We start from the raw sequence: 12,427 nt of genomic DNA on the forward strand, positions 1-12,427 counted from the left end.
CTTATCCTAACCCGGTTGAGTCCGTGCAGGACCAAGAAGGTCTGAGACCTGTGTTCGAGTGGGGGACTAGGGCATAACGGGGGTAAAACCCCTTACCCCTTTCGTCCGCTGAAGTGGGACAGGGCTGGAGCAAATTAAAGGTGGTACCTATGCTCCATCGTGCGCAGGACCCAGCGATCTGAAAGTAACTGGGGCCATGCCAGGAGAAAGCGGGATCGGGATCCCGTCCTGCGACTGGTACACCGCCCTCAGGTGAACCTTGGAAGGTCCGTCTTTGGTCCCAGTGGTAATTGCGAGGGACCTTGACTTTGGCTCTTTAGGGGTCCTGACGTTCGTCTGCGACCACCTTGGCCCTGCCGTTTGCCAGAGTTCTGCCTCTGGCTAGGCACAGAGTATGGCGGCTGGGGCCAGAAAGGCCTGCGTTTGGTCGCTGGCGTATACATGCTGAGATGCATTAGGACCCTATTGCCCACCAGACTTCGCAGTCTGGGGCTGTCTCTGCCGCGAAGATGCCTTTACCAACAAAGGGTAAATCCTGAATGGCATACCGCAGCTCCGGCCGGAGGTTTAAAACCTGAAGCCATGAAATGCACCTCACGGCGACACTCAAGGCCAGAGTGCTGGTCGCAGAGTCTGCTGCGTCCAACGAGGCCTGGAGGGACGCTCTGGGAACCTTCTTTCCCCCCGTCCTCCAAGACGGCAGCGAACTCCAGGTGGAAGTTTTGAGGGAGAAACTCCTTCACTCAGGTGCTATAATTATCGCAGCTAAGCAAGGCTTGTTGCTTTGCTACCCCGAGCTGCAGGGCCCCTGCAGAGTACACCTGGCGGCCAAGCCTGTTCATTCGCCAAGCCTCTTTCTGCTTCGGGGCTGGCGCCCGCTGGCCATCATATCAGGATCGTGGTCCTGAGCATAAAATCTGCGCATATGGGATGACACGGATGCGTGTCCGGACGGCCATGGAGGTACTAAAAGAAGGCACAGGCAGAGTCTCTGACTCACTCGGACCTTGCCCAACTCGGCACCGGGGACCGGCATCGGGAGGCGTATCGGTACCTGGAACGAGATCCAGACCCGCAACCAGAACGGTGTCGGGAGGTCGACCGAGATCTTGAGGCTCGGAGAAGGGCTACAGGAGTCAAGGTACCTGCCCCGGTGCCAGAGGTCGGAACGGTGCCGATAGCGGGTCGGCGAACGGGATACCGACCGGTGCAGCGAGTGTGACCAGTACCGAGGAAAACAGCACCGGGACTGCCAGTGGTGTCCGGCGTGCCGACAGGACTTGGAGTGTCTGCGGGACCGTGATCATGAACGGTGCCGCTCTGCTGTGCTGACAGGGGACAGTCCCCTGAAGAGACTGTATTACCCGTACCGGCGGTGCCCGGGTCAGGCAGCACTGACTCTGTCATGGCACTGAGAGCCCTCGCCGTTGGTAACATCTCCGGCGTGAAGGGAACAGCAGGCTCAACCACAGTGCGTACTGGGGAGCTGTCAGGCACCGGATTCGACGGCCCTCGTGGGACCGGGATCCACGGTACCGAGGTCATCAGAGCTTCGGTAGGTGTCGGTGCCAGGCGATCCGAGTTAGATAAGCTGTCTGGCTGCGGTGCCGTCAGCACTGAAGCAGCGGGAGTAATACGCTCAACCACGGCGCGTGCCGGGGAGCCGTCGGGCACCGGATTCGATAGCCCTTGTGGGACTGGAATCGACGGTGCCGATGTTGTCGGTGCCTCAGAGGCGTCAGTGCCGGGCAATCCGACTTAGACTAGCCCTCTGGCTGCGGTGCCGTTGGCATGGAAGCAGCCGGAGCAGGAGCTCAACCACGGCGCGTGCCGGGGAGCCGTCAGGCACCGGATTCTACGGCCCTTGCGGGACCGGGATCGACGGTGCCGACGTCATCGGTGCCGCAGCAGGTGTCGGTGCCGGGCGATCCGACTTAGACTAGCCCTCTGGCTGCGGTGCCGTTGGCACGGAAGCAGCCGGAGCATTAGCTCTACCACGGCGCGTGCCGGGGAGCCGTCAGGCACCGGATTCTACGGCCCTTGCGGGACCGGGGATCGACGGTGCCTACGTCATCGCTGCCGCAGCAGGTGTCGGTGCCGGGCGATCCGACGTAGACGAGCTCTCTGGCTGCGGTGCCGTTGGCACGGAAGCAGCAGGAGCAGTAGCTCAACCACGGCACGTGCCGGGGAGCCGTCAGGCACCGGATTCTACGGCCCTTGTGGGACCGGGATCGACGGTGCCGACGTCATCGGTGCCGCAGCAGGTGCCGGTGCCGGGCAATCCGACTTAGACGAGCCCTCTGGCTGCGGTGCCGCTGGCACGGAAGCAGCAGGAGCAATACGCTCAACCACGGCGCGTGCCGGGGAGCCGTCAGGCACCGGATTCTACGGCCCTTGTGGGACCGGGATCGACGGTGACGACGTCATCGGTGCCGTAGCAGGTGTCGGCGCCGGCGATCCGACTTAGACGAGCTCTCTGGCTGCGGTGCCGCTGGCACGGAAGCAGCAGGAGCAGTAGCTCAACCACGGCGCGCGCCAGGGAGCCGTCAGGCACCGGATTCTACGGCCCTCGTGGGACCGGGATCGACGGTGCCGACGTCGTCGGTGCCAGGCGAGCCATCTTAGACGAGCTCTCTAGCTGTGGTGCAGTTGGCACAGAAGCAGCAGGAGCAGTAAGCTCTACCACGGCGCGAGCCGGGGAGCTGCCAGGCACCGGATTCCGTGGTCCTGGGGGACTGGAATCGACGGAGCCGAAGTCATCGGTGCCTCTGCAGGTGTCGGTGCCGGGTAACGCAACTTAGGCGAGCTCTCTGGCTGCGATGCAGGTGGCACGGAAGCAGCGGGAGCAGGGGGCTCAACCACGGCGCGTGCCGGGGAGCCGCCAGGCACCAGCAGGAATCGTAGGCTCTCTCGACCTCGGAAGAAGGGAGCGGTGCCGAGTCGACATCGGTGCCGGCGACGGTCGGTGCCGAAAGGCCTTGGTAGTACCGGCGGGGTCCGGTGCCGAGGAGGCGCTTCTGCCCGCCGCTTGAACATCGCTCGGCGCCCAAGGTGGAGGGGTAAGTGAAAGTCCCGCACCTTTTTGTTCTCGGCTTAAAAGCCTTGCAAATGGGGCACTTATCTGTCAAGTGTGATTCCCTGAGGCACTTCAAACAGGAGTCATGTAGATCTCTCTTCAGCCGCGGCTTCTGGCAGGCCGGGCCCCTTTTAAAACCCGGTGAGCCATGCATGGCTCCGGCACTGGGCTCATGGAAGGGGCTACTTCCTGAACCCCGCTAACTAAACTAACCATGTTAGCAAAGAAAACACGTATAACCATACAAATATATATATAAAAGGGTTATAACTGCATAATTATATACGAGAAAACGAGTAGCTAGGGAAGTGGAGGTCAGCTAAGCCGCGCTCCACTGTTCCAACGACCGACACGGGCGGTAAGAAGGAACTGAGGAGCGGGTGGGCCGGCAGGAGTATATATGGAGCGCCATGGTGGCGCCACTCTAGGGGGCGACCTGCCGGCCCACTGAGTTGCTAGGGTAAAAGTTTTCCGACGAATGTGCACGCGCGGCGCGTACACCTAACTGGAATGGATATGAGCAATCACTCGAAGAAGAACTGGAAGGTTTCTCTTTGCTATGTGAATCTCCTTTAGAGTGTGCCCACATAGAGTCTTTAGTTCTTCGGGAACACTTGGTGCTGGACGTTCCTGGTGCCTCACTGTGCAACGCTCTTGGTGCCATCGGTACCGGGGCAGATTTTTCCATTGGAAATCACTTTCGTTTAGGCAATTCTCAGTGTAGAGATGTCTGCAACTGCTTTTTGGTAGCCTTTCTAGGAGTAGGCTCCTTGGCAGCCAATGTTGAAGTGGAGCCCCTTTCAGAGGCTACCACTGGTGACTGTTGGCCAGAGGGTGACCTGGACTCCGAGTCAGAGGCTGGTCTGAGGGATTTCTCCATCATGAGGCACTTCAGTTAGATATCCCTGGCTTTTCTTGACCTAGCTGCCAGTTTTTTGCAGTTTGGACACTTTTGAGTAATGTGTATCTTGCCAAGGCAGTGGACACATTGAGCCTGGCTGTCAGAGACCAGTATGGATAGTCTGCAAGTCAGGCAGCATTTAAAACCAGGTGAGCTGGGCATGCCTGAAGGAGTGGTCTCTTAGAGAAAAAATCAGGGGTAAACCCAGGTGAGGTAAAGGTTGTATGACTGACGGAGAGGCAGGGGTAGATAGGGAAGACAAAAGAAAAACTTTTTTTTTTAAATGTAAGAAATTAAAGTAAGTCAATAGATATGGAAACTAACTACAACTAAGCTAACCTACCACTATAAACTAATTACTATAAATCTTATCTGAGCTAAGAGAGGGAGCTGCTGATTACTCTGACTCAAGCCAAAGGCAGTAGAAAAGGAACTGGGGGATGGTTGGCTGCGCACTACCATGTAACCGCTCAGAGCGGCATGAGACGGCTACGGTGCGTGCATGGCCCAACCAGGCACTGCTAACACAAATCTCCGATTATTCTTTTCCCCCTTTTTTATTTTTTGTAAAAAGACATTAAAAGTCTGAATTACTACCACCACCAAAGAGGGGAGGTCCCCCCTGAAAAGGGTGGGAAGCAGGAAATAAAGGTTCTTTTCTTTCTTTTTGTTATTCCAATGGGCTAAACGGAAACTCTAACTATTAAAGGAAATAAAGGAACTATGAACAACTACTACTTATGGCACTGATGCAAAGAATGAAGAAACAACTGCTCATTCAGTTTGAGGCCAAAGGTTATCAAGAAGGAACTTTGGGTGGTTTGTCTGCACAGAGCTAGATAGCCTTGATGCAGCCTCTGGAGGGAGAGGACATGTGTGGGCCGAATGGACACCGCTACCTAAAATCTCCGATTAGAGGCGTGGGGCACAGATACACTTATAGTGAAGAACCCAGAGGGACACTACTAGAAGAATCGGAAGTTCTGAGTCAGAATGCTTCTCCACATATTGTACGGGAGGTGACAATCCCTCTTCCTGAATAGTAAAAGTCATAAGTAGTCAGTGACCCAGCAGATCTAGGTACCAAAATGAATCTGGAGGTTACAAGGAAGGCTCATTTGGTACCATGAGGTCTTTATTGTACTGGAACTCATGAGGTACTAGGCCACAATAGAGGTTGGTACAGCCACCAACGTTGTTCCCGATGCCATTGTCAGACGCGCTGGTGTCAGTACCAAGGGAACTGTGGATTCCAAGGAGGCCGGACTCTTCGTAGCAGTAGTGGTCTTTGAATCTGTGTCCTCTACTACTGAGATATGGGACTTAGATGAAGACTTAGAGTGCTTCACAGTACCTGAGAATTCAGAATCTCACTAGAACTCCTCTTGTGGCCTGAGGTCTCCGGTGACCTAACCTCTTTCAGGAGGAACTCTCCGTTCTGCTCCTCTTATCCCACTCCACAGTCTTTGAGTGGGAAGCTCTCTGTATTGCTGGAGCAATTATTGGTACCTCACTCGTGCATAGGGCCAGAGACCGGGTCTCGACGCTGCCACCCTCTTGAAAGACCTTGATGTAGACAGAGCACTAACAGAAATAGAAGACCCTTGTACAGGGGGGTTCTCTGTACTGGGTCCGAAGCCAGTCTTAAGGCTTGCTCCATCATTAAAAATCTAGACTTAATTTCCCTGAAAGAAGTGCAAATCTTGCACTTCCTGAGGATATGACAGTCTCCCAAGCAACACATACACTGAATGTCTGTCACTGACAGGAACAGCCTCTCAACAGGAGATGCACCTTTTAAAACCTGGAGAGCCCGGCATCTCAGATAGAAGAAAAAAGCCTTCTGGACTCCTCACAATACGGGGAAAAAGAAGAGTATAAGAGTGTGTGTGTATATTTATTTTACTTTGTTTTTAAAGAAAAACAGGAACAACAGTTCCAACAACTATAAGGTTTTAATATTCTACAACTACTAAATAACTAATAGTATCTACTATTATAAAGAGAAAACAGGCACACACTAAACTCCATCTCTGGCTGAGAAGGAACCGAGGACAGTTCACTTGCATAGTCCTACAAAGCCTCAATATTGGGCACAAGTACGTATACAGTGCATGTGCAGGCCAAACAGGCACTGATACAAAAAACCTACAACCAGAGGTGCAGGGTACACACATACCTGAAGTAGGGCACCCACAGGGACATTATTTGAAGAATTTGCAGTTTCAGTAACCTTACTGTACAGAGAAAAATGTCCAGCCATCTAAATGTCATTTTTCAATAAATGCGCATGTACTAACATTATTATATTTTTATAGTGATATTTATTTTTTCAATCCCCAGAAATGACAATATAAACTATATTATGTAAAAATTATGCACAAAGGATCATAGATTAGAAAAGACCAATTTTAAGGGAAGTTTTCAAATTGTTTGTTCTCACTTAGTCAGGTGTTGAAAGGGAGTAAGGAGTTCCCTGTATGTGTGACCTGCAAAAAGCCCCAGCAAAATAGCAACCCAGCTAACTAAGATGCTCTCTGTGAGTATGCAAGTTCTCCTAAAAGATCTCTATGTACACAAATTGGTCTTGCTGTATAAATGTCAGTATTCATGAGGGAGTTTGGGGTTTTGTCTTTTTATTTATGTAAGAAACACTAGACAAAGTTATTTGATGGAAATATATTGTAGCTGCTCTACATTACTTTTAAATAAATATCTATAGTTGGCTGTAATGTTATACATTTATTTAAAATAGCACAATTTTGAGTTTAATTAAGGAGTAAAAATTTCATCAAATGCAAGTTATCACATAATATTCTACTACTGTATTTGGAGTTACAATGATCGGTTTGAACTTAAATAATCATAATAATCAATCTCACAAAAGCAAAAAAAAACTAAAGACCCATTTTAATGAATGTAAATTAACTGTACCTACCTGACTGGCATCTTTTACATGTATGTTATCAATCAGTTTGCATAGCAACCAAAAATATTCCTTACAACCAGATCGTAACACTGGTTCCTCTTCATAGTCCTCTATCTGTGAAAAGAAATGCCTTTTTATTCACAAATATGACTGACGAAAAATTTGCTTAACTTAAACTGTGATAAAACAAGATGATAAATCTATTAACTGCTATAAGACTTATTATTTCTGACTTAAATGAGAATGATGGAAAGCAGTTGCAATTCATATTTAACATAAAGCTGGAATGAATAGTTAAATTCTTACCCGAATAGGTTTCAATGCCTGAGCATCAGGAAGAAATTTTAATAATGTTGATGCAGCCAGAAGCAGAAAGGACCGATTAATTGTGTCTCCCCCATCCAAACCACAGAGGGATAATTTGTACAGACCATTACAGGACTCATGGCGAACTGCAGTCTTCAAGAAAAAAAATTTCAAATAAAATCAAATTGTTAAAATAACACTGCATATGCAATTTCCTTTTTCACTTTTGTCTAATACATGTATATACATAACAGTTCTCCAAATACTATTAAACAACTTAGGCAGAGTATATTTCTATAGAAGTATCTTTTATAAAGTGCAGAGGCCTCCAAACTATCTAAAAACTACAAACTTATGACTAAAACTACAAGAACTATTTACACTAAAATTGTCAGTGTTATAAACAGATAGTTAAGAGTTAATGTCTTTTTTAACTGTAAAGGGTTAAGAAGCTCAGTAAACCTGGCTGACACCTGACCAGAGGACCAATCGGGGGACAAGATACTTTCAAATCTCAGTGGAGGTAAGTCTTTGTTTGTGTATTTTGTTTTGGGGGTTGTTCGCTCTTGGGGCTAAGAGGGACCAGACGTGCACCCAGGTTTTCTCCAATCTTTCTGAATCAGTCTCTCATGTTTCAAAATAGTAAGTATAGCCAGGAAAGGCAGATTAGTCTTATGTTTGTTTTCTTAACTTGTAAATGTCTATTTTGCTGGTAGGATTTTTACCTCTGTTTGCTGTAACTTTGAATCTCAGACTAGGGGGTGGGGGGGAAGTCCCTCTAGTCTACATGACTCTGAATACCCTGTAATCATTTACCATCCTGATTTTACAGAGATAATTTTTACTCTTTCTTTCTTTAATTAAAAGCTTTCTTTTTAAGAACCTGATTGATTTTTTTCCTTGTTTTAAGACCCAAGGGGATTGGGTCTGAACTCACCAGGGATTGGTGGGGGGGAGAAAAGGGGGGGAAGGTTAATTCCTCTTTGTTTTAAGATCCAAGGAGTTTGGATCAGTGAAGCCTCTCAGGCAACCCGGGGGGGGGGGGGAGTCTGGGAGGGGAAAGGAGGGGGGATGATTTCTTTCTCCTTATTTTAAAACCCAAGAGGTTTGGGTCTTGGGTTCCCCAGAGGTGGTTTTGGGGGAACAGGAAGTGTGCCAAACACTATACTTTTGGCTGGCGGCAGTGTTATCAGATCTAGGCGAGGAATTAAGCTTAGAAGGGTCCACGCAGGTCTCCACTTTTTGGACGCTAAAGTTCAAAGTGGGGGGAAAAACCTTGACAGTCAGAAAAAAAACACTAAGAGAAGGACTGCCAAACAATGAGGGGTTCCAGCAACCATCACGGGTGGTAAAAAGGAACTGAAGGGGAGCAGGGTCGGCAGGGCCCTTTATAACGACGCTATGAGCATGCAACACCACAAGGTGCTGGAGCCAACCCAACAGATACCACAAAGGGAAAAAATTCCGGCAGCTGTGCCGGGGTGCGCACAAATGTACATTGGAACGGACATGTGCAAGCACTTGAAGAAGAGCAGGAGTTTATAATGGGAACTGATTAGTTGCACACCTTTAACCGCACATGTTGCAATTGGCACTTGCTATATTGTCTAAAGATAGAAAGGTTAAACAGTCTTTTTTAAATAATGGCATTAGTAGGCAATACACTTCTCTGAATTCTGATGGAGTAACATCAGATGACACTAGGGCTGGATTTGGTCCATATTAAATATTAACCAATATGCAATGATCTCTCCATTATCTTACCTCTGGAATAAGAAGGGTAAGTTTCTTTAGCCAATCTTGTAAATTATCACTATCTGCCAGGCTGGATTTCACCAAAGAACAGCAGTGGGCCCAACTCACCAAAAGCCACATTGAATAATGAGTAACTAAAGGGATAAGAGGTGGAATAAAGTCATTGCTACATTAAAACGCTTTTTGGGTTGAAAAGTCACAAAAGACAAAAGCATAAAACATCTCTCTCTCACTTGTGATAATGAGTGACAAAAGACCGTCATTTTGGCATTTAGGATGCCACCAAAGCTGAAGTAATATATCCATTTGGTTACTAAATGTTAATTCTCTTTCTTAATTACACTATACTAATTAGACACCACTCTGAGGCACAATTCCTTGCCTGCTTCCTCACTGCTCAAGAGGTGGGAGGTAATTTACTGATACAGCACTAAATTATGGCACTCCCTGAACCCGCTCAGCTCCTCCTACTCCTCTCTTCCCACCAGCTAAGGACCAATTTCTGGCAGGTGATACACACAGAGTGTCAGAATTCTGGCTCCAAAAGCTACAGATAAACCACTCTCAGTGACAGGATACAGAAGAGGAGTCCAGAACAGGGCCTAAGACTAAGGGGAGATGCCTGTGTATTTGTGAACATACAAGCTGTAACTTGAAAATGGCTCCTATACACAGAATTCTCACAGGAATAATCTCAAGGAATTATGGGGGGATTGCTGGCGGAGTCAAAGACTGTTGCCAGTCAAAATACAAGTGAATATTCATGTTACATTTACAGTCTTAATGTGAACCTATTTGGAAGGCAAAAATTCAACAATTCCCCCAAGCACCTTTCTCAAGCAGCACTCTTCTGTAAACTGAGCCTCGGGATGAAGCTTTGTACATATCTAAAAGAATCTCCAGGGGAAATTCGTGGTGCAAATACTATCTGCCTTTCTCTGGGGATTGGAATCCCCACCTAGAGCACAGCAGCTCCACTGACACATGGGAACACATCATTGCATTAGCTGGGATGAATAAAACCCATGGTCTGTAATAGCTGTACAATATTTTCGCTATCATCAATTAATAAAAATTAACTATTTTCTACAGCACTAACCTTCATGTCTTGACCTGTGATCAGACTGAGCTTTCAACACCCTGTGCAGGAAGAAAATCATATCAACTAAATTGTACTACAGAACAAAACAAATACATTATACCTGGAAATGAAAGAACTGAAAACATACTTCTGCCATATTCACTTAAAATATATTCTTCCTCTCATAAGTATAATATTAAAAGTAATTTTACTCTCAAATATGATTATAATAGCATTATAGGATTCCATGTTTATTGTGACTCAATAGTTTCCACATAAATTCATTTCAGTTTATAAATAAGACAGTTTTTCTAACTATTGGGCCTGCAAACTCAAGCGGAATCAAAAAGTAAAGGTGCTTTCCTTTCTGGTGCTACCACATATCACCAACAATTGTAAGTTTGTTGATGCAACCTTATACAACAAATATAGAAGGTACATCTAAAATAGGCCAAAATACTAATTCTCAAAATGTAGTCCTCAGATGACATTATATACAAGTGTATACACACATTATCAACACCAAATAGCAAATGGGGATAGGAAAAGCACACAAGCAGTCAAACAAATAACATTCAAGCAAATTTATTTTAATCTTTTCTCCTTCATACTGTCCTGTAATCAAGATCTGTAATTGCTGCAGAGAGGCTTTGGGAAGTGAGATGGTTCATGAAAGGATCATACTGTGGTCCATCCTGTGAAATAAGTTTGAGAACCACTTGACTAAATTAATGAGGAAGTATACAACCATAGTTTAGTTTGTTTTATACCTTTTATTCATTTTTCACCTTTGAAAAACCATAATTTAAGTTTAAAACTATCATGAAAATGCATACATTTTTTAAACCGTACAACATAAATAAAAAGTTATTGTACCTAGGTGCCAAGTTGTCATACGTATAGGCAACTGACATAAGTCGCTGAATCAAACTTGTTCCCTGGACAAGTACAAGGAATACCTTTAAAAATTGAAGTTAAAAGAAAAAAGTTAATATAACAATGGGGTTAGATTATACACATTATGTCAATTTTAAAACAAACTAAAAACTGTGTGGGTGAGAGTGACTATACAACAGACATTGGCAGTTAAACAGTTTTGCATTGTAATTCTCACTTATAGCAGGACCAAAATCCCTATATTTTACACTTTCTGACTTTTTTCAAACACCAAATTTGACAGTAAAACGTTTCAAGGAATATTTGCATTTTCTGTGTAATTCTTGCATTAATTCTATATCTTTTGCAACAGAATCTTTTTAAAATTATACTTGAAGTTGAGACTTGGTTTTCTGACATTTCCATGGGTTCCTCTAACTCACTAAATGTATTTTCCATTTAAGGCTATTTTCTTTCATTACCTTTCTTTACCTTAGTCACAGACTATATAGTGGGGATTAAAATAATCAAATTTAAAAGTTATTTTTAAAATTTGTCAAACTAATCCTAGCTTCACCAACAGAAGCTAGAGAGACCTGAGAAGTTACAAAAATAACATACTATGATAGTGACTTGATAATCCATTATCTAATCTTGCATTAATAAAAAAATCTATGTTTCTAGCCATCATAGATGTGAATAAAACCTTGAAAACATGAACAGAATGTAATTGTGGTTTCCTTCTCAGATATGAGGGCTAGAAACCGTTCCCCCCCATTTCACCGAATGAAAATCCAGAGAGACTCTTCTGGAACAACGAAGTAACAGGTACATTAGATGACAAAAACGACCGTCGATGATTATGACAAAGACAAAACATTTATGACTAACAGCATTTATAAATCAAATAATAAAACCTTAATAAAATTTTAAAGTAGACTATGCTATACAGGTTGCTACAGTCTCAAATTCTATTTTGCCTAAGACTTAACTCTCCCAGAAGTGTTATGTGCTGATCTTGCAAACTATGTTTAACAATGCCAAACAGGATATCTGGCTACAATTCATAATTCTAGTCTATCGTTCCCCAAAAGGTGTAGACAGTAAACTCAGCACCTATATGGTAAGAGTGGCTCACACACTCAACAGCAATTTATCCTCAGTGAGTCTCTCTCTAGTTATTTGAGGCCCGAATGATATTGGCCAAGTTTTAGGTGTGCCTGTGTGCACCCAGGGAGGTAATGGGGAAGACACAATTTGTTATGAACAGCCAAGTGTGATGAAAAGCATATGGAAGAAATTTACCTTTCTCAGCAGAGTTTTACAACCACAGAATAAATATGTTTAATATTATGAAGTCACTCTAGTATTAAATTATGGTTAAAATTATTGAGGTCTTACTTCCATTCTAAAAGCCTACTTTCAGTTGCTTTTAACTTTCTGAAAAGAGATAACTTGAGGTAAAAAATTCTTGTTTGTTCTCAGTCCATTAGTTTTTTTTTA

At 45.4% G+C, this 12,427-nt stretch overlaps 1 protein-coding gene across 1 annotated transcript in view; it reads right to left on the reverse strand.

Moving 5' to 3' along the window:
- USP34 (ubiquitin specific peptidase 34) overlaps positions 1-12,427 on the reverse strand; it is a 311,265-nt gene that overhangs the window by 117,581 nt on the left and 181,257 nt on the right. Inside the window, 5 exon segments of the mRNA XM_030557848.1 lie at positions 6,916-7,020; positions 7,213-7,365; positions 8,977-9,101; positions 10,067-10,107; positions 10,925-11,007. Coding sequence (XP_030413708.1) covers positions 6,916-7,020; positions 7,213-7,365; positions 8,977-9,101; positions 10,067-10,107; positions 10,925-11,007 — 507 coding nt within the window.

This window comes from Gopherus evgoodei, chromosome 3 (genome assembly GCF_007399415.2).
Source record: "Gopherus evgoodei ecotype Sinaloan lineage chromosome 3, rGopEvg1_v1.p, whole genome shotgun sequence".
NCBI lineage: Eukaryota > Metazoa > Chordata > Testudines > Testudinidae > Gopherus > Gopherus evgoodei.